At 46.3% G+C, this 23,185-nt stretch overlaps 2 protein-coding genes across 2 annotated transcripts; one reads left to right on the top strand and one right to left on the bottom strand.

The window, feature by feature from the left end:
- Positions 1-202: 202 nt before the first annotated feature.
- Positions 203-1,407, bottom strand: TBCC (tubulin folding cofactor C). Its single transcript, XM_077282339.1, has one exon. The coding sequence runs from the start codon at positions 1,324-1,326 to the stop codon at positions 343-345; it is 984 nt and encodes a 327-aa protein (XP_077138454.1). The 5' UTR covers positions 1,327-1,407; the 3' UTR covers positions 203-342.
- Positions 1,408-1,422: 15 nt separating this feature from the next.
- Positions 1,423-18,284, top strand: UTP25 (UTP25 small subunit processome component). The gene is made up of 12 exons (XM_077282338.1): positions 1,423-1,624; positions 2,524-2,563; positions 3,969-4,227; positions 4,442-4,627; positions 5,200-5,288; positions 6,973-7,386; positions 7,685-7,901; positions 8,646-8,848; positions 9,515-9,697; positions 9,812-9,924; positions 10,795-11,040; positions 17,922-18,284. Exons 1-12 carry the CDS (start codon positions 1,488-1,490, stop codon positions 18,166-18,168), a joined length of 2,334 nt encoding a protein of 777 aa, XP_077138453.1. The 5' UTR covers positions 1,423-1,487; the 3' UTR covers positions 18,169-18,284.
- Positions 18,285-23,185: the final 4,901 nt, after the last annotated feature.

The following is a 23,185-nucleotide window of genomic DNA, read 5'->3' as shown; positions in this document are numbered from 1 at the left end:
GTAGTTACTATACAAGCCATGTATACAGTTACTGTGTGTGTGGTGAATATATATATATATATATATACACACACACACACATATACACACACACACATACATACATATACACATACATACACACACGGTCGATTCCCATACGACCTGACGTGCAGTTACTATATGGCCCATTTGTGGGTCTCCATTGCTGCATACAGTCACTATATCAGGCATATATTCGGTCAGTCACCATACGACTCCATGTCTACAGTTACTGTATAAAGTGTATATATATTATATATATATATAGTTGGTCCCCATTTGACGTGCTCTGTACAGTGACAAGTACAGGGTGCTGCGGTCTCAGTTCCATTGGGTGATCCTCTCCTCCTCGGGGATGATGCTCCAGTTTGGGGACCTGACGTCCATCGCCAACCAGTTGAAGTCGTCCACCTGGTCCCAGTTGTTGCGGTTCTGATCCAGGCCAGCCCGCTCGTAGTCTTGCTGGATACTGGGGTAGCTCCAGGTGAACGGGGCGAAGTGGAGGCCGCTGCAGTCCTCGATGATGGCGCGGCTGGTGACGTGCAGGTAGAAGCGGCAGTCCTTGGTGCTGTGGGTGCGCAGCTGTTGGCACGGGAAGGTGAAGAGGCAGTTGGTGCAGCTATCCACAAACACGGAGGTCACCACCGGGCCGCACAGCACCTTGCAGCCGCTCAGGTCCCGTATGTGCAGGGTGGCGGGGCTGCCGGGCAGGGTGACGGTGCAGTCCCGGAGCTGGCTCAGCTGCACGTCCTTCTGGCCGATCTCCTCCGCCTCCATGAACAGCACTTGGCCGCTCAGGCCCCGGAGGCCGCACTGGGCAGCGGGCTCGGCCGGGGTCTCCTTGGCCCGGGTCACCGGGGCGGCGGGCTGCATGACGGCGGCGGCCGGGCCGGCTGGAGCCTCCTTCTTCCGGGACTTGAATGCGAACTTCTTCTTGGGCTGCAGCTGCTGCCTCCGGGCCTCCAGCGCCCCCTGCAGCCGGGTGATGTGCTCCTGCGCCTGGCGGATGTCATAGGACGGCAGGAACATCATGCTGTCATTCAGCAGCTTCTGCAGCCGCTGGAGCCGCCCGGAAACCTCATCCAGAGCCTCGGCTCCGCCACCGGCATCCTCCCCGGACAACACCTCCTCAATGGCGGCTCTCTCCAGGCCGAAGCTGGAGCTAAAGTACCCGCTCTTCTCCTCCTGCACGGCCTGCTCGTCCTTCTCCTGCCGCTTCTTCTCCACCTCCCGCTGCCTCTCTTCCTCCCTCCGCTGTAACCTCTCCGGTAACCGGGGCCGTTCCACGGAATTGGCCATCTCCATAGCGATAGCAGCAGCAGCAGCAGCGAGGGAGGTCGCGAGTCACTGACGTCACGCGAGCACGCCCCGACGTTCTTCTCCGGCTGGCGCTTGTCACGTGACTGTTTACGTGCGTTCTGGGAACTCGTTGACGTCATCAAGCAAGCGACGGAAACCTACAGCGCATGCGCGGTGACCCACGTGGAGCTACGACCATGGGGAAGAGAAGGAAACAGCGCAGAGATGAGACTGTCAGCTCCCTGACCAAGAAGCAGAAGAAGCACCTGAAGGAGTTCGGGGAGCAGCACCCTTTCTATGACCAGTAAGTGAGGACTGGGAGCTGAATATTCTGGGGTCTGTACCAGGAGGGGTGAAGGCTATTAACCCCTTACACTCCAATTATTCCAGGAGGAATAACAGAGGGATGATACAATCATCTTTTTTTTTATGATCGGTGACATGATAAAAAAAAAAAAAGACTGATTCCCCCAACTTATGGGATAAATATTTTCTATTACTTTTTATGGATAATAAATGCGTTTTTTATTTTTTATTCCGCTATTTACATAATTTTCTGATGCTTTCCGATTTTTCTATGTTTTTTTCTTTTACATTTATTATAGATTTTATTAGACATATGTGATCTGCTGCTGCTGGGTCGCCCGCACAGTGCAGCGTCAATGCTTCAGTATTACAGTGTATATTATAATAGCACTGGCTGAGCCTCATGGTACATGGCAGAACGGAGGGCCCTTAGGAGGTCTCTAAGCTGACCTATCAGCACCTGCCGTCTAGTTACTGGGTGGGCGATACTGACCTATCAGCACCTGCCGTCTAGTTACTGGGTGGGCGATACTGACCTATCAGCACCTGCCGTCTAGTTACTGGGTGGGCGATACTGACCTATCAGCACTTGCCGTCTAGTTACTGGGTGGGCGATACTGACCTATCAGCACTTGCCGTCTAGTTACTGGGTGGGCGATACTGACCTATCAGCACCTGCTGTCTAGTTACTGGGTGGGCGATGAGCGTTGGACAAACTCACATACTCCCCCCTTCTTACAGTTAGTGCGCACATTCACCGTAGAGGTATGGCGGATGTCACCAAGTTTTATTTAACTACTTGTGGAAAGGTTAGAATCCTAAGCTAAGTCACTTATATTAATTCAATTTTATTGCAGTTGGATAATATCAGTAATTTATCTTGTTTTCCTTTTCCAGAGTTTCCGGTGTAGAAGAGAGGACACAGGTGGTGGAGCTGGTGAGTGAACAGCCCATGTTGTTATGGTGACATTTCAGATTCTGAGCTCCCCAGAAACAACACCTACTAACTAACAGTGACTGATGGAAGGGAGTTTGGCTCATGGGTCAGACTACACTTGTCCTGTTTGTCGTCTGTCACCATGGAAGGGCATAGATCCGCATGAGAGCTGTAGATACAAAACGGTGGAATGTTTTTCAGCAAAATTACTTGCAAAGTTTTTATACTTTTATTTCGGCGCAGAACAAATACATTGTCTGCAGCAGTTACGTACCCTGTTACTGTCTTCTCAGATAAACCTGTTTGCGTCATCAGAAGGCAGATATTAATGTAAGAAAGGGCGAGCTGGCTGCAGTGGCAGTGTTTCATGGGGGATTGTCAGTATATACACTAATGATTAATTAAAGTGGCTTCCGTATCTTTTAACATGCCATATTGCTATAGTATGCCATCATCATATGGGCTGTGACCCCTACTGATCCCAAAAAGAAGGGGGCACAGTGCTGGTGTAATGCTATGACTTTTTCCAATTTTTTTCTTGCTCAGCTGGGTGGACTTATATGCAGGAAATTATAACTGATCCCATTTATTTGAATAGTGCTGCCATACAGTTCTTGGTACAGCTGGGTCAAGCGAAAGGGAAAAAAAACAAGAGCATACTGCATCCCCATGATTCTGAAACGTCAGACCCCCACTGCTCATAAAGTTCTGATGCATCACTGCAATATGCCATACATTTCTGAAAAGAAAAAGCTTCTTCAAATATAGAATAAATGTGTGATTGAGAAGTGGGACTACAAGCCAGGTCCCCTGCAGTCTGAGAACAGGGGTGCCTGGACCCTTGTTTTAGAGGTCAGGTATATGTACTAGCAACACATGATGCTCTGGTCAGTGAAAAATGGACCACACATGGATGGCATCCGAATACTGACCGATTTATTTATTTTTTTCCCCGACCAATAGACTTGCATTGTCAACACTTGGATCAATATTGAACATGTCTGTGTGATTTTGCACAGACCACTTGGTCTAAGGAAAAATTTCTTGACGTGAGCAAACCCATAGACTATCATATGTATGAGTGCTATCCATGAAAAAAAATGGATAGCACTCGTACGTGAAATACTGTGATGTGAATGAGCCTTTAAAGCAACAGAGGGAGGTATTTAATTGGCTTATTGCACTGGAAATGGAGCGGACATGGAAAAAAATTATGTAAATTTATAGAAATGAGCCAGAGGGGACTAAGAAACTCAAATTTGCAAGTTAAGGTAAATTCAGGCGTCCTTGACGCACGATCTCAGTCCGGACTGTCTACACTGCATCTGATACACATTTAGGAAGGATTTTTCCTCCAACAGACATGAAGCCGTTTGATAACTTGACAAATGTATTTATTTTACAGCCCGATAGTTCTGACGAGGAATCGCATTCAGAAAGTGAGGCCGAGAGCGAAACAGAGAATGTCAATGTGTATCAGCAGCTGCTGGCTACATTAAAGCACGTTTCTGATGAGGATGAGGAAGACGACGATGATGATGATATAGAGGAGGAGGTTGAGGATGATGAAGGAGCTCAGGAGAATGAACAGTTGGCCACTAATGCAGACAGTGGGGACAGTGAAGAAGAACAAGAGAAGGAAGAGGAGGATGATGCTCAAGAAGGTAGAAAATTAGATGATAAATAATGACCTGCGATTTCATAACTGTTTAATAGCTCATAGCTAGATTTTTTTTCTCCTTTAAATCAACTTTTTGGATTTTTTTTTTTCTGAAGTAGAAGAAATCCTCAATCTTACAGTTCCAGTCAAAAGGATTTATATTGTGAGCATTTTTTGTTTTTACCTTCTGAGTAACATTTATTTTTCTATTGTTTCAGAGCATGAAACCAGTGAGGCTGAAGATGAAGATCCAACTGAGCCCGGAGATCCGGCCCAGCAAGACCAGGAGGAATTCACAGACCGTAAACTCGAGTCTAAATTTAGTTTAGAGACTAATTTCTTGGAAGAAGGTGATAAAGGCCAAAAGTCTGAGACTACAGAACCGACCAGTGTAGATTCTGAAGGTATTTCTAGTCTTCCATCCAATATCTATAATTAAAATGAACCGGTATTAGTATGAAGCAGCGGTATGGCTGTGTAGGTTCTCCAATAAAAAGTTATTATACCTTTTTGTAGGGCTGTGATGTGCCAGCTGTGACACATTTGGTGTAAAAGCCTTATGGAAATCCGTGTGGAAGTGCACTGGGGCGTGTCGGTGTGTTTGGATGAAACTGTCTGAGTGCACTGACCTGATTCCATTTCACTTCATGACAAATCAATATTATATGTATTTTGTAATCTCCTATGAATGCAGTGTTCGCTGTTATCAGCCATATGATGCCAGAGAGAGAGTTTCAGTGCACGATGGGAATGGCAGCACTGAATATGGAGAAATTCCACCTTTAGTGTTAGACTTTTGGGTTAAAAGATTATACTCATCCCCAGGATATGCCATAAATGTCTGATAAATGCGGTTCCCATCTCCTCCCGACCCTTGGACTGGCCGATTGAAGAGGTGGCCACACTTGTATTACTGAAGAATAACTATACATAATAATCCTGACTTTTGCTCTGTTATTATTAATTTTTTTTTAAGATCCATATAAAAAGCATATTGACCAAGAACTGGAAGAAGCCAACATTGCCCAAATCACAAGTAACCCTAAAGCAACTTCATCCGTGAAGGTAAAGCACAACATTACTATCGGATTTCACGCAGCTAGGATTCATCTAGCCCATCTACAAAGGATCTGTCACCAGATTGCACAATGCCAACCTCATATACTATAAGATTTCTTAGGCCTGTTGAGGCGGGTTTACTTACTTTGAAAATCCATGTCAGAATGGCTTTTGGATCCTCTCAAACTTTTCTGTGCTGATGTTAAAGGGAATATGTCACTTGAAGTTAAAACGATTTTAATTTCTGATGTCATTTTTGTAGTGGTGAGTTCATTTTTTTCCATTTACTATATCTCTTCATACTGTCGACTGATTTTAATATTAGGCTTTTACTTCCTGGCCTGCACATCTGCCACATGGAGAAAGACAGCAATAGACTGTTTCTGACATTATTGACTTTGTGTAGGAGAGTTCTCTAGAAATGCTCTAATCTTGGCAAAGGTCACTGTGAAGAGAGGAGGTGAGCTGTGACATCCCCTATTGTGAATGGTGGATCCTGTGTTATCTACTGTATATAGAGGTGTTATCAGTCATTGTACATGAGGAGGAGGTGAGCTGTGACATCTATTGGGAATGGTGGATCCTGTGTCATCTACTGTATATAGAGGTGTTATCAGTCATTGTACAGGAGGAGGAGGTGAGCTGTGACATCTATTGGGAATGGTGGATCCTGTGTTATCTACTGTATATAGATGTGTTATTAGTCATTGTACAGGAGGAGGTGGTGAGCTGTGACATCACCTATTGTGAATGGTGGATCCTGTCATCTACTGTATATAGAGGTGTTATCAGTCATTGTACAGGAGGAGGAGGTGAGCTGTGACATCACCTATTGTGAATGGTGGATCCTGTGTTATCTACTGTATATAGAGGTGTTATCGGTCATTGCAGTCCGGTCTGTGATTATGTATTGTGCTTGGTTATATATGATTATCATAATGAAAACATTGCAAAGTTTGTAGAGAAGGTTGGTTAATATGGAAAATTTAAAAAATACCAGCTTGATTTAAACAATAGGTAATTTTCTGATGACCCGTTCCCTGTAAGCACAGCAGCCTCATCAGGTCTAAGAGATCTGTGTAATAGTGTGAACATGCCTATTGTTGGTCGGCACACTAGAATCCTTTTGACCGTTGTTGCAAATTCTAGCCTTGAATGTGCAACCTGAACCCATTGTGATCATAGAAATCACACGTCAGATGGATCTCGGCTAAACCCTTGATTGGAGATGTGTTTGTGTTGGTTATTAATTCACTCGCTCCTGTGGATACCTCATTGACTGAGGTTGGATGTTAACGGTCGAGAGGATGATGACCACCAAATTGGGGTCATGTTCAGTTGTGTGGGATTTTTTGTTTGTTTGTTTTTTTCTCCTACATGTACATGATATCTGAGCCACGCGTCAGACATATACATCCCGGCTATTCCTTGTCCCAGCTGCAGGTAGCGATACACGTGTCCTATTCCACTTTGGAGGACACGGTACTGCAATGTATATACTACAACATTATGGTATTGCAATGTATAGTATACATGATCAAACAATCGCAGGATCAAGGCCCTAACACAAAAAAATGAAGTAAAAAAAATATATTATTTTTTCACTTCAACTTTTTTTGTTTCTCTTATATTTTTAAATCTAAATATTTAACTTTTTAAAAAGTTTTTTTCTTGTTTATTTTTTTTTCAGTGGCCAACACTCGGTCAATTGGTCTTTTCGTCGTCCTTTAAAAAGGTCCATCTATTAAAATCTGAGAAGGAAACTGACCTGACAAAACTTTATCTCCACAAGCCGCTGGACTCCACATGGCCCATAGCAAACCGCTCGGCTCTCACCGGCCAGAAAGAGCAGAGCTTCTTCAGCCCCCTACAGAGAGAACTTTTTACCGTAATGAACTCTTACAAAGACTTATATTATCCATCCAGAGTGGCAGCCGCCCAGGGGGAAGAGGTTAGACACGTCTACTGTCTCCACTCTCTCAATCACGTGCTTAAAGCCAACTCTCAAGTGCTCAACAACAACGCTAGAAAGAAAGATCCGAAGATGGCACTCGATGATGATGATGATGATGATTTCCGAGACCAGGGTCTCACCCGACCCAAGGTAATCTTTTCTCTGCTTGTTATACTTTTTTTTTCAATCATCCATTATGTCTCAATATTGTAGTTATGGCGCCCCCTGCTGTTCTTTTGATTTCCTTGCAGAACGTCCATCTAATGTGTCCTACATTGGTGATAAGACTCTTCTGTTTCTTATTTACAATAGCACGTAGACTTAGCTATGGCAGGGGCAGAGGGATCTGTTTCACCCGAGAACTAGAAGCGCTGTGCGATAGATTCCTATAATACATTGGCAGCTTTATGTAATTATTCTGACCCAAAGGCTTTAATCTCTTCTTCAGGTCCTCATCGTCCTGCCGTTCCGTGAATCTGCCCTGCGAGTGGTGCAGCTGTTAATCAGCCTCCTGGAGGGGTCCGGCGAAAAGATAGAAGTGAGCAACAAGAAGAGATTCAAGAAAGAGTTTGGCTCTGACCCCGGAGATAGACCTCCCAATCTGAAAAGGCCCGAGGACTATGAAGCCATATTCGCTGGGAACATCGATGATCACTTTAGGATAGGTAAGATTGGGGGCGATGACCACTGGTACAAGGGCTAGTGCCCATTGTAGGGCCAGGGGGTTAGCACAGGTGGCCTTCATCGGGGCCCGAGCTGCCATCACAGCTCATCTGCTCCCCAAGATTGGGTGGCAGGGGTTCCGCTAAAGGGTGATGGACCCTCTTCTTGTGTTGACAGTGGCATCTATGGGGTTAAATGGATGGGATTGATGTTCTTGATGATAATCCTGGCTTTTGCCTTAGGAGCTCGGCAGCCTGTAACACCTGGCTTCTGTTGTGAGCAGCAGATATACATGAACGTCGAGGTGCATCATGTATGTGCCGCAGTTTTTCTGCACAGTGCTGGCTGCAGAATGAGTTAACTGAGTGTCTTGTCAGTGAGCTCAGAAAAAGATTTTTTTGGGGGAAAAAAACACTCAGACGGAATGAACTCGCTGTGTGCAGACACCAATATGCAGGAAACAAAAGAAAAAACAAAAAATGGTGCAACACTTTTAATGAAATCCAATTTACAAAAAAAAAAATATATTTTCCCGACCTCATCGCAGAGAGAGAGAAAATCCACCCTACCCAGTACCCACTCACCCACCAGGATAAATGCCATGCCGTGAACAGTGGCCCTAATACTTACACCCGAAAGGGGGTAAATGGGGTGTGAGCGTCTTTTTGGACCAGGACTGATGCCATCACAGGGACCCCTGCCTCAATATCAGCAGAACACTAAATGTCATAGTTTCTGTTCCACAGGAGTGTCCGTCATGCAGAAGAGCATGAGGCTGTATTCTCCTTTCTACTCATCTGATATCATCATCGCTTCTCCTCTGGGGCTGCGGACCATCATCGGCACCGAAGGCGAGAAAAAGAGGGATTTTGATTTTCTCTCTTCTATAGAGATCCTCGTCCTGGATCAGACTGACATCTACCTGATGCAAAACTGGGAGCACGTGCTGGTAAAGGCGCAATGTTTTAAATTTTCCTAATTTCTAGTTGAATCCACCTAATGGATGATTATAATATAATTATAACACCGTAGCTATTATTTGGGGGGGGGGGGGGTTTACTTTTGGGCTAAAAATTAAATTTAGCAAATGGTTTTCATTTAATAAAAAAAAACAAAAAAAACACCGTTCTATTCTTCTGTATTTTTATTGTTGCCTGGTCTATTTGCTGGCTGCAGAATGATTTAACTGAGAATCCATCAGTGAGCTCTTTCACATTGAATGATGGGAGAGTTTGTAGCTCTTTTATCTGTTTTTTTCTTACCTCCTCTCAACTCATTCATGATCTCGGATCACATCAAAGTCGAAACATAGCCTGTAAAACTCAAACGGTGCAACATTTTTAATGAAATCCATTTTGAAAAAATTATTCTTAGCCCCAAATACTTGCATTTAAGTTAAAAAAAAAAAAAATAAAAATCCAAAGTTGGATAACCCCTTTAGTAATTACTTACTTAACCCCTTCTTTTTTGGTTCTTACATTCCAAGAGTGATAACTTTTTTTCCGTTGTCCCACTAAGTGACCTGGAGCAGCGATCATTTGATCTAAAAGCATTAATGTTTGACCGTCTTACTCTATGGCCGGATATGTGACATGTTTTGCTCCTCTTCTTTCAGCACCTGATGTCTCATCTGAACCTCCAGCCCTCGGACTCCCACGGCGTGGACTTCTCCCGTGTTCGCATGTGGAACCTCAGTAACTGGGCCAAGTACTATCGGCAGACCCTGCTGTTTAGTGCCCTGCAGGACCCCCAGATAAACTCCGTGTTTAATAAGCACTGCTGTAATTACAGCGGACAGGTAGATGCAGCGAGCACAGCCCCCCAGGATAAAAATGATTAATTTGTGAACTCGCTGATTTCTCAGGATGGGGGAAACCTTACACCTTTCTGCTTTTCGCTCTTTGCTATCCAGGTGGCTGTGAGAAACATGGCTATGTCGGGCTCCATAAGTCACGTCATGGTGCAGCTTCCCCACGTCTTCCAGCGCCTGGAGGCAGACGACGTGCTTTCCGTCATTGATGCCCGGTAAGGCACTGATGGAGGAATTTGACACTTTTATGCAGTTGCTTTTATAGGGAGAAAGAAATTATTAGGGATTTTAATTGTTTCCACAAATCGGATGACACTAGTAGCACACTCTGATGCATCCTAGGGGAGCGTGCGGGCTTAGGAGGGGAGTCCACGTCATACAGGGCAGGCGTCACCTGTGTTATACAGCCATCACCTGCACTTGACGGCAGCAAACTAAACCGGCTCCGACCGCTGCTGTTTAACCAATCAGTCTGACAGCAGCAATAAGTGGCACAATTTCGATGGAACAGACATCCCCAGGGACACCATGGATTGCCGCCATGACAGTCAGTAATATTCGCACTAATACACCTATAAAGTCTTCGGACCAAACGGACACCTGGAAGAAGCGAGAGCTGCTGATCTCTGACTTCCTCTGAATGTCACTTTTGTCCAAAGGAGGCGAGGGTGAAGTGGCTGCTGATCGGCTGCAGGGCTCATGTAGCACAATAATGTCAGGAGAGCCCCGGGAGACCAGGCGCCGATGTCGCTTGAACAGCACTGGCACCAGAGCTTAGTACAGGCTATCATTTTGTAAAGGGTCTTCATATATGGAAATAAAGGAAATAAGACGTGTTTTGTGTAATGCGCTGCCATAGTGCTCCAGGATGAGGTCCGCTGTATTAAGGCTGTGTCAGACGTTCGGGGAAATACGGTCTGACCGCAGACAAACCACGGGGATATGTGAACCTGTGGAGTTCGGGTCTGGATTCCCGCGGCCCGTCCATGCGTTGCGCTCCCCTCTTGGACCTTATTTCTCAGACGTCTCTTAATGTCGGCCTCCGGTTCTCAGACGTCTTTTAATGCGTTTTGTTTCTTTTTTAGATTTAAGTTTTTCACTGACAAGATCCTACCTCAGTATCGAGACGCCATCATGTCGCACACCCTCATCTACATCCCCTCCTACTTCGATTACGTGCGGCTCCGAAATTATTTCAAAAAGGAAGAGCTGAATTTCACCCACATCTGCGAGTATACGGACAAGTCTGGGATCTCCAGGGCACGGCAGCACTTTCTGAAAGGAGAGAGACAGTTCCTTCTGGTCACCGAGAGGTTCCACTTCTATAAGAGGTGAGGATATTGGAGCTTGTTTGTGAAGGGGGTCTCCCCGGGGGGCTCATTAGTGCGCCTCGTTACTGCCGCAGCCCAGGTGTCGCACCATGCCTTACTGGTCGCCCATTGCTCCCTGAAGCAGGGACTCCCTATAGAAATGACCCTGATACCTCGTATATATGCGGCCAAAAAGATGAGAACGACTAATTATGACTCCACTTTGCCACCTGTCCTGTCATCGCAGCTCACTGCTCGATCATCCGTGGACTCTTTCGGTCCAGATCTTCTGGTTATGCCTCTTATGGCGCACAACAATCATCGATGACGCGTGTCAATTCCACTTTTGAAAATCTGCAACACGTCTGACCCTTTAAGTGAATCTGTCACCGGATTCCGAAATATAAGCTGCATACACTACATAGATCTTTATAGACTTGATGAAGCTGGTGTACTTGCTCTAAAATGGCTGCATAATCCTTTTTTCTCTGATCGCCCATGACGGCACCACGGAGAGAGGGGATCCGCCCACCAAGGACAGGAAACCTACGGATAAAAAGGCGGTACCACTCTCCTACATCAGTTGGTTTCCTGTCCTTGATGGGAGACCTACGGACTTACCAGTTCGACGTTGGAATTCCGGGGCCAACCAGTCCGATTCAGGCAGCTGGGGTCCCTCTGCCTCGGCTGGGGTGGTGACCCGAAGCGCCACCGCTGGGAGCCAGGGGCGACAGGGTGTGCGGGGGAGGTGACAAGGAGTTCGCGGTCACCTCCCCAGGTAAGATGCAGCAGCGGCAACATCCAGGGGGGTCCCTCTGTGGTTGCGGGAGGTGCAGCGCGACCCTCCCTAAAACAAGCATCAGCCTGCACGCTGCACCGCCATCGGGCGTGCAGAGTAACGCGCTATAGGGGCTGCATAGGACCGGGGGCGCCGGTCAGCAGCGCCATAACTGCTTCCCGGGCGCCATCTTGAAAGTTCGGAGCATGCCCGGGATCTAAGCTGGTCTCGCGAGGTAGGACGCTTCCGCGCAGGCGCCGGTAGATTACCGCTCGAGCGCTGGGCTCAGTCTGCGCAGGCGCTGACGGGGCGCCGCTCGGGCGTCGGGTCTGCGCAGGCGCCGGCGGCACTAAACGCTCGGCGCGGTATGTGGGCGCCGGGCTAATGCGCAGGCGCCGGCGTTCGGCGCTCCTCTCCGTGGACTGCGCAAGTGCAGAGAGCAAAGCGGCGGGAGGGTTTAAATAGAGTAATCCACATCCTCCCAGTGGCTCTGCAGTGATAAGCAGGAGCCTCAAGAGTAGTAGTGCCGCAGCGCCAGCTCAGCCAAGTGTCAAAGCAGCATCCGCAGACCAGCAGCAGTATGAGCGACCCGACATCACCTCAGCCCGAGTCACCTCCACCTGTAGCATCGCCGCCGCAGCAGCAGCAAAAAAGGCGACAGCAGAAAGGGCACCAGGACACCAGCAAAGAACGCCAAAGGTCCCAGCACAGTAAGGAGTCCAGTACGGCGTCGGGGGAAAAAGCCAGAGGCAGAGAATCCCCAACCGGTATTTATGGGTCCTGGAGGTGGTAAGTGGATCTTCGTGAATGTCAGAGACAGTAAGATTGTTATTTGTCTCTTGTAGGGGAGGAAAAGCGTATGTAAAACTAAGCACAAAAGTTGCGCCATCTGTAGAGAGGATCTTCCACCTACATGGGATAAGAGACTATGCAATACTTGCATTCAGCAGACTGTATCTGAAAACCTTCCTGGGTTTGCAACAGATCTTAAAAGCCTGATTAAGGAGCAAGTAGAGGACACCTTCAGATCACTAAAAAGTGGGAAAAAAAGGAGAAAAACCAGACTCAGGTCCCCATCTCCCGTCTCAAAATCCGGAAGCGATGGTGAGAGTTCAGTGTCCTTCAACTCCTCCACCTCATCTTCTTCATCTACTTCGTCCTCGGGGGGACATAACTGTTTCCCTCTAGAGGATACTGATGGCCTCATAAAAGCCGTAAGAAGTACCATGGGTCTGGTAGACTCCCACCCTAAAAAATCGGTACAGGACATCATGTTTGGGGGCCTGGAACAGAAAAAGAGAAGAGCTTTTCCTCTTAACGAAGCAAGCGCAGCCTTAATTAAGAAAGAATGGAAGAAGCCCATGAGAAAGGCTCTTTTAACACCAAAAAGAAAATACCCCTTCGAGGAGGAATCCTGCTCCTTTTGGGAGAAGGCCCCCAAATTAGATGTAGTGATCGCTAAAGCCTCAAAAAAATTTGCCCTCCCGTTCGAGGACATGGGGGTCCTAAAAGACCCTATGGATAAGAAGGCAGATGCCTTTCTCAAAGGTGCCTGGGAGGCAGCGGGAGGAGGCTTGAAGCCGGCAGTAGCGGCAGCATGTACTTCACGCTCCCTGATGATTTGGCTGAACCAACTAGAGGGTCAATTAAAGGGGAAAACTTCCCGGGACTCAATGCTGGACACATTACCAGTAATGAGAGGGGCCGCGGCTTTCCTAGCTGATGCCTCGGCCGACTCCATCAGGCTATCCGCCAGAGCAGCAGGGTTTGCTAATGCGGCCAGGCGCGCCCTCTGGCTTAAGAACTGACCAGGCGACCAGCAAACGAAAACGAAACTGTGTACCATCCCCTGTGAAGGAGAATTTCTGTTTGGTTCCACCCTAGATGACATCTTGGAAAAAGCGGGGGACAAGAAAAAATCATTCCCCCCTCTGGGTCTCCCCTCTTATAGGAAGCCCATTCGGAACAAGAGGTTTTTCTGTAGGAACCCGGGGAGAAGCCAGGGGAAATGGGAAGATAAGAAGAACAAAAATAAGGGGTTTATCTTTAATAAAAACCTCAATGACAACAAAAAATCTTCACAATGAAGGTTCGCCCCAGGTGGGGGGGAGATTCTCTCTTTCTCCCAGCCTGGGAAAAGATTACCTCAAGTCGATGGATACTAAACATCATAGAGTCGGGACTGAAGTTAACATTCAAGAGGTACCCTCGTCCCTCTTTCAAGATAACACCCACGAGATCCTCGGCAGAAGAGCAGTTGACGCTAGAAAACGAGGTTGTCGGGTTAGTAAAAAAAGGAGTACTCCTGGAAGTTCCCCCTCAGGAAAGAGGGCAAGGGTACTATTCCCCTCTATTCCTGAGAAAGAAGCCAGATGGTTCCTTCAGGACCATTATCAATCTGAAAAACCTAAACAACTACCTAGAGATTCAAGCATTCAAGATGGAAACAGTAAAATCATCTATCAAAATGCTGTTTCCTCAATGCTTCATGGTGGTCCTGGACCTGAGGGACGCATATTATCATGTCCCAATACACACGGACCACCAGAAATTCCTCAGATTGGCAGTCCACATCCAGGGAGTCCTAAGTCACTTCCAGTTCTCAGCTCTACCATTTGGCTTAGCAATAGCCCCGAGGGTTTTTACAAAGCTGATCGCGGAGGTAATGGCTCACCTCAGGGAAGAAAACACCCTGATCGTACCATGTCTGGACGATTTCCTGGTGATAGGCTCCTCCCCGCAACATTGCAAGAGTCAACTAGATCTAGTGATTCATTCTCTAAAAGATCTGGGTTGGCTAATAAACCTAGAAAAATCCAGACTGGTGCCTTCTCAGGTTCAGGAGTATCTAGGTCTCACTCTAGACTCCGAACAAATGGAATGTCGGCTCCCAGAGAGCAAAATACAAAAGATAAAAAGTTTAGCGTTAAGAGTACAATCTCTTCCCTCCATAACACTCCGTCAGGGCATGTCCCTATTAGGCTCTATGACCTCTTGCATCCCGGCGGTCCAGTGGGCCCAACTACATTCAAGAGATCTCCAATGGCAGCTACTGTCAGAGCAAATCCTTCTAGGAGAGCATTTAGACGGGCGGTTAACATTGTCTCCTCGCACCAATCATTCTCTGACTTGGTGGACGTTGCAGGAAAATCTTTCCCAGGGAGTCCCGTGGGTAATCCCGATCTCGAAGGTCCTAACTACGGACGCAAGCCCCTCAGGGTGGGGGGCTCATCTGGGCGACCTAGTAGCCCAGGGCATTTGGTCTCCGTCCCTTCCAAACAGTTCCTCCAATATGAAGGAACTCCTGGCAGTAAAATTTGCCCTTCAGGAATTCTTGGGAGTCCTTCAATCTCACCACGTAAGGGTCATGTCAGACAATCAAGTAGTAGTATCTTACCTAAATCATCAGGGGGGTACCCGCTCCAAAAATCTAATGGAAGTGACCAGCTCAATCCTTCAAATAGCCGAGAGCAACCTTCTATCCCTGACAAGCCTACACATAAAGGGTGTAGACAATTACAAGGCAGACTTTCTAAGTCGATCCAGCCTAAAACAGGGGGAATGGGAACTAAATCCAGTGATATTTACTCAGATCACACAAAAATGGGGTGTTCCCAAAATAGATCTCTTTGCGAGCCATTTAAACAAAAAAGTAGCCTCCTTCTGCTCCCTATCTCCCTTGGGGAACCCAGTAGCTGTGGACGCTTTCCTGATTTCTTGGGGTCACCATCTGGTCTATGCCTTTCCTCCTCTCATTCTGATTCCAGCAGTGCTGAGGAAGATTCGGGAGGACGGGGCATTAGTCCTCTTAATTGCCCCGTTCTGGCCGAAGAGACCTTGGTTCTCATGGATGAGGAAGATGTCAATATCCGACCCTTGGGTATTACCAGACCTCCAGGATCTATTGTCGCAGGGCCCAGTCTGTCACCCACGAGTCAAGAACTTGCACTTGACAGCTTGGCTCTTGAGAGGAAAATATTAGAAAACAGAGGATTCTCTTCGGGTTTAATCTCAACTCTATTAAAAAGTAGGAAGCCGGTTACAACAAAACAGTACGGCAAAATATGGAAAAAGTTTTTGTCTTCTTCAGGTGCAAAAATAGGGAAGGAGATCCCCCTTAATTCCATATTAGAGTTCCTACAAAAAGGTTTGGAGATGGGTTTAGCCACCAGTACCCTAAAAGTTCACGTGGCGGCATTGGGAGCATTATTCAATTTTGACTTAGCTTCAAATAGGTGGGTCTCTAGATTCATCAGAGCAGCAGGAAGGTCGAGGCCTCTGCCAGTGAAAGTGGTTCCACAATGGGACTTAAACTTGGTCCTTAAAGCCCTGACCAGTCCACCATTTGAACCATTACATGAAACTTCAATAAAAAACCTATCTCTCAAAACCGCTCTGTTAGTCGCCCTCACTTCTGCCCGTAGGGTTAGCGACTTACAGGCTCTCTCAGTTAATCCTCCTTACACACAATTTTTAGAAGATAGGGTCATTTTAAAAACAGACCCAGCATATCTCCCGAAAGTGGCTTCGAAATTTCACAGGTCGCAAGAGATATCTCTCCCCTCCTTCTGTCCCAACCCTACAAATAAGGAGGAACAAACATTACACACACTGGATGTAAGAAGGTGTCTCTTACACTACCTAGAAGCCACTAGAGAGAGTAGGGAGGATGCCTCTCTGTTTGTGTGTTTCCAGGGTCCCCGGAAGGGGAAAAAAGCTTCTAAAGCCACCATAGCAGGATGGATCACGGACGCCATCAGTCTTTCATACTCGGCAAGTGGGATGTCCGTTCCCGGGGAGGTTAAGGCTCACTCAACAAGGGCAGTAGCATCTTCCTGGGCGGAGAAGGCCGGAGCTTCCATAGACCAGATATGTAGAGCTGCTACCTGGTCCTCACCATCCACATTCTATAGGCACTATAGATTGGACCTAATCTCTTCCTCAGATCTTACCTTCGGTAAAAGGGTTCTGGAAGCGATGGTCCCTCCCTGAATGTACTATCTATGCAATTCTCTCCGTGGTGCCGTCATGGGCGATCAGAGAAAAATATAGTTCTTACCGATAACGGTATTTCTCTGAGCCCATGACGGTACCCGTACATTCCCTCCCTTCACTTATGGGTGTGCATATTCAAAGAGTGCCATAGTTTATTCATAATCTACTTATAGTTAAAGTCACGCGGTATCTTACTAGGCTAAACAGTTAAAATTTTGCAAATACCTTAGTAGTCTCCCATCATTCTCTATGTAAACAAACTGATGTAGGAGAGTGGTACCGCCTTTTTATCCGTAGGTTTCCTGTCCTTGGTGGGCGGATCCCCTCTCTCCGTGGTGCCGTCATGGGCTCAGAGAAATACCGTTATCGGTAAGAACTATATATATTTTTTTTTATAACGTTTTCCCTAAAATTAGCATTATGCATCAAGCTTTAGCTGAATTTTGGCAAAATTTTGATTTTAATGAGGCAGAAAAACCTTGCAAAATGATTTTAATTTTGACACTGGTTTCCAAAGTAAGTACACCAGCCTCACCAGGGTGACGAGATCTGTTTAATATAGTGCATGCATGTTTGTTAGAAATCATGTTTGTTCTCAAGAACAGAGAGGAATTTTTAATTCTATTGTTTGTTGCTCTTCATCTAGGTTACCAGCCACCGCTGAGGTTTATCAGAGGTGGCTGGTCTTCTAGGCCTGTAAGTCATTTTCTATAGAGCTTGTAAGCGCTGCTCTGAAGGCAGGCGTACCGTCGAATAAGGCCTTCTTTAGTGACCCTGCGCGTCTCCGCTGCTTCAGAGGCAAAAGTGCTGCTTCTTGCATCAATGGAGAGTGCACAACTCTGCCCAGCAGTAGCGCCGGCTTGCTGCCGGTCCGAACTGTCAATCATTGGAAGCTCACACCCTGTACCCCAACAATTTTGAAGTTGGGAAGAGGAGGAGCTGTTCACTGCTGAAGGCAGAAGTTGATAAAACCCCTTTAACTGGCACTGTACCCCTTCATTCTGAAGATCGGTGGGGGTCCCGGCAGTTTGGGCTGTGTTTCTTTAAGAAGGATGATTTTTATAGAATCCATTAGTACTTTATATTGTGTATCGGCGCTGATCGGTAATCCTCCTTCTTATGTTCTCAGGTACATGCTGAAGGGCATCCGGAACCTGATCTTCTACGAGCTGCCAACTTATCCTCACTTCTACAGCGAGGTGTGTAACATGATGACCGCATGGAACAAGGGCGAGGAAGCCACCTGGACGTGCACCGTGCTGTACTCCAAGTACGATGCGCAGAGACTGGCCGCAGTGGTGGGCACGGAGCGGACCGCCCAGATGTTACAGTCCAAGAAGAACGTGCACCTCTTTGTCACTGGGGAAAATGACTGATCCCCCCCCCCCCCCCCCAGTGATCCCCAGCCGCCAAAAACCAGAGAAACTTCACTGATCTAAAAACCCATGTACATAACTGTTTTATATCCTGTAAATAATATTAATAATCTTTTCTGGGTTGTGTTGTGTGTGTTATTTTTTTATTTTTATTTTTTATTAATAGTAAGAATTAGGTTGATACATAGTTATAATGCGCTCAAAAATCTATTATGCCATGTATAATTTGGGGGCTATTTACCCCATGAAAGTGTTCATCACATTTATGGGGAGTATGTCATCGCAAAATGACTGTTCAAACCCAGCACAGACATTCAGGGTATTCTTGTCTAGGTCAAACGGATGCAAAGCATTTAAGTATAACGAACGTATTTTGTGGATTATAAGACGCACCCCAAAATTTGGGGAGGAAAATAAGAAAACATTTTTTTTTTTTAAATAAAATGGTGGTACCGATTTTACGGTAGCTCACTGGGGGGGTGGGGGGGGCGCAACGGCGGTGGAGCAGGGTTGCTGCTGGTGGTGCCAGGAATGGGGCGATGCTGTGGGCCCCCAGCTGACAGAGGGGTGTCCTAGTGGTGTGAGGCTACAGGCCCTGGGCTTTCACAGCTCTCAGTCTGCACATACACCACCTCTGGTGTCCATTTTACCAAGGCTCACCGCATGAAAATCAATGGGAAGTGAGGGGACTCCGCTCACCACCGATACTTTCTGTAAGCCCAGGGCCCGCAGCCTCGCACTGCTGGGACACCCCCTCCTCCCAGCCCTGGGCCTGCAGCATCGCCCCAATCCTGCCGCCGGCCTCTTGCAGCAGCGACCCTGTCTTTTGTGACCCGGCTCCACCCCTAGTAAAGCTACATTTGGATTATAAGACTCTCCTCCATTTTCCTACCGAAAAACACAGTATCTTCCTTGATTGAGGATGAGCTGGAGGGAAAACAAGGTAATAAGGTGCGCTGAGCGGTTCTGGCCACACTGAGGGGGCACCGAGCCACTCCGGCCACACAGTTTTGTTGGCTGTTACCATTTTTCCAAGTTTTGTTTTTTTTTTCTACATACCAGTACTTCCATTTGTAAAAACGTTCTGACAGGTTCTCCTTTTAACACCAATCCCTTTGAGGCATTGAATTCTATATAGTATATACGTAATACATAGTTGATACATATACCTGTGTCATTTATCCCCCCCCCCCAAGAAAGGGTTATATGGTATATAGTCCACTAATAATAATATTTTCTAACATTTGGATAGCCTTGAATTGTTTTTAGAAGCTGAAATTGCTGAAACTGTCCAGTCCAGGTCTGTTGTGTAGCAGCTGTTCTTTTTAAGTCCTGCCACCAGGTGGCAGACTGAGATCTCAACTGGTGGCTACTAACAAATGCACAATACATTTGGCAGTAATCACTAATAAAAACTGTAAATGTAATATATATATATAATACATATACACACACACTGCTCAAAAAAATAAAGGGAACACTAAAATCCCACATCCTAGATATCACTGAATGAAATATTCCAGTTGTAAATCTTTATTCATTACATAGTGGAATGTGTTGAGAACAGTAAAACCTAAAAATGATCAACAGAAATCACAAATAATATCTCATGTAGGTCTGGAGTTGGAATGATGCTCAAAATCAAAGTGAAAAATGAAGTTACAGGCTGATCCAACTTCAGTGGAAATGCCTCAAGACAAGGAAATGATGCTCAGTAGTGTGTGTGGCCTCCACGTGCCTGTATGACCCAGGCAACCCCCCACATGTACTCAGGCTGGATAGTAGCTGTAAATCATTCAGCTGCCACGATGAAAACTAAATCTCCGAGCACTAAAAAAAATACTCTGAGACCACCCGAGTGTGCTCTGGAAAACCCGGGCAACGGTATACTCGCTCATCACTAGTACTGAGATGTGCTCTGTGGTCCCCACCTGCAGAACCACTCCTTTATTGAGGGTGTCTTGATAATTTCCATCTGTTGTCTATTCCATATGCACAACAGCAGGTGAAATTGATTGTCAATCAGTGTTGCGTTCTAAGTGGTCAGTTTGATTTCACAGAAGTTTGAGTTATATTCTGTTGTTTAAGTGTTCCCTTTATTTTTTAAGCAGTCTACATATACTGTATGTGTGCCAATGCATATTATTTGTCATTTATTTTTATTTGATATTTTAGTCAATTATTTACATTTCTTTTTCTAACTTTGTCCTTTTAGTTTTTATCCTATTGGTAAAAATAGAGATTGTGTCACCAAAAACTGTTGAATCCTAATTTTAGGCCCATGTTCACATGTAGCAGTGAACATTTCCTACCACTTTTGAATGTAGAGGGAAACTAAATCTAAACTCGGCAATTTCTACTAAAGAAACCTTAAACTTAAAGTTTAAAATGTAGAATTTTCTGTATGATCCTGAAATTATGCAGAGAACAGAGGGGTTAATGCACTGATCAGTTTAATCTTTTGCATGGTGTCTGGCTGCAGACCCACCAACTTAGCTATGGGGTAGCACTTGGCTACTTCTGTCCTAGTGCAGAGGGGGGAGGCTCCTGCTGCAGCTTGTTATATTAAAGGGAACCTGTCACCTGAATTTGGCGGGACCAGTTTTGGGTCATATGGGCGGGGTTTTTCGGATGTTTGATTCACGCTTTCCTTACCCGCTGGCTGCATGCTAGCCGCAATATTGGATTGAAGTTCATTCTCTGTCCTCCGGAGTACATGCCAGCGCAAGGCCAATTGACCTTTTGGTCCCCCTTCCTGTGCTCCAGGGTCTGATTTAGATTGCAAACCCTGTACATATTGTCACTAATCACTGATAAAAAATAGGTTTGGTTGCGTGCAAGATTTTGGCTGCGAGCAGAGGCGGTGTGATGCAGCAGAGGGCGGGAAGAAGAGAAGCGGAGCCATAGCCTGCACGTGTACCGATACTCCCACCAGTGCATATGGATAAAAAGATGAATTTTGCTGCAAAGGCTCATGATGAGCGCAAGTGCTCGTTACTTGAGTTTACCTATAGTGCTCGAGACGAGTGACCTTGTCAAGTCCCAGTGGCTGCATGTTTTGCTGCTGTTACAGGCACAAAACGTGGGGACTGCCCATGTTTGTCAGTCAATGCAGCTGCGGGGACTCGAACATGTCACTTGGCTCGAGCACCCCCACGATACTTGGTGCGTACCTGAGCACCCTAGGGAAACTCGAGTAATGATCACTTGCGCTCATCACGATATAAGGTATCATTGCAATTGTTGCATGCGGCCCTATCCTAGCACAAATTTTGCTGATCGGTTCCCTTTAAGAACAATCAATGGCACATTAATATTCCTCTAATAATACCCTGGTACACTCTGAGGATCAGCGCCTATTCTTAAGGATAAGAATCACTCACAATAAGACATATCGCCCTCCTTGTGGATATCACATTCAGCCGTCGGATGCGAGGATCTCATTTTGTTCAGCTTCCCTGCCATTATAATCCAGCAGCCCGCAGAGAAGTACAATGGGCAGCAGCGAGGAACATTTAATTCCGGGGCCGGATGGCGCTAACTAGTGTTTTGAATCGGCCTTTGCGCGGTCCGCCGTGGGTTAGTGATTGGTTGCTAAGCTATGGTGAAATCGCCTGCGGCGAGCCGCTCGGAGAAGGTGTAGGTTAAAGTCTCCAGCATGGAATCAAAATACCCAGCACAATAGGCAGGAACAGTGGAAGTGCAGAAAAGACTGTGTGATTGCGGCGTAATTGGCTTTATTGTCATCCATTGAGAAGGGTGTACGGATTGTTTAATTGAATTTGATTGCAGGGGAAACTAAAGGGAAAGAAAGAAACAGCTGGAGGCCAGGTTTATACTATCCCGTCCTAAAAGGAAATGTACAAATGCGAGGTAAACATTCCGTACAAGCGCGGCTTTCTTCTATACACTTGTCCCACCCCTCCCCCATATTCTGAATTATGAATCATGGCTGCATTGTATTTTATTCTGAATACAAAATCATAACCTTCTCCTATCACATCCATTCACCGCCAACCAAGACGAAGCGGGTCGAGGCTGGGAAGAAAGACGCCTTTGAAATACGCTTCAGATTCCTACTTCTTAGAGTCTTGGGATGTGAGGACGTCAATCATCCGTGAGCCGGCGAGCAATGGCTGGCAGCTCTGCAGATCTATAGTACTCGATGGCTTTGTGCTTGTGACTCTGTGTGGTTATACAGACAGCTGTATGTGTGGTTTTCTGATAATCTATTACTTGTAGCTCCCTTTTTTTTTTTCTGTCCGGAAGCGGTGCCATCCATGCCCATAAGCTATGTCTGAGTTGGATCCAGTTGGGTGAACACGTCGGTGGGCTGCGCTGCTGGAGTGAATCAGGTCTTCAGAAATGATGATGAAAAGGCTTTTTATTCACAACAGGTTCCAGCGGCGTAACGGCAATTTTTTTTTCAAGAGTAAAAAACAAATGTCACTATGTGTGTCCGCATCCAGTAGGCGCACGCGGTCTGCCGGCACCATTATAGTCTGTGGCCCCGTCAGCGCATACGTCCGAATCCTGTTTTGCTGGGGGTTCAGACGCAAGCTCCGATGGGACTGGCATGTGAAAGCCCCCTTATGCTGCAAGCAGAGACATCTTTGCCTCTGTGACATCGGAAAAGGGCACCCCAAACTAAAATGGGGCCTGGTGCCACGTAGAAAAATCCCATTAGGTGCAGGCTGCATTGTTACATTTAGGCCGGGACTACACAGTCATTTTGTCCACGACAGAGACAAAATCTCCCACATTGCGCCTCTGAATGCAAATGTTCACCACACACACCATTAATACAGTATATAGTTAGCCCACCATTCAAAATACCCCGTGATAATCCAGCACCGTGCCCCCGATTAACTATAAATAGCCACTTTCACCGATCAATAAAAATATAAATTAGCCACTGTACCCCCCAATTCATTATTGGCATAAGGCACTGAAGGCATTGAAGGGTTAATGCACACCAACATTCCATTCATTCTTTATGGAGATTGCAAACAGCTTT

This window comes from Ranitomeya variabilis, chromosome 2 (genome assembly GCF_051348905.1).
Source record: "Ranitomeya variabilis isolate aRanVar5 chromosome 2, aRanVar5.hap1, whole genome shotgun sequence".
NCBI classification, from domain to species: Eukaryota; Metazoa; Chordata; class Amphibia; order Anura; family Dendrobatidae; genus Ranitomeya; species Ranitomeya variabilis.
This window is presented reverse-complemented; position numbering and strand designations above follow the sequence as displayed.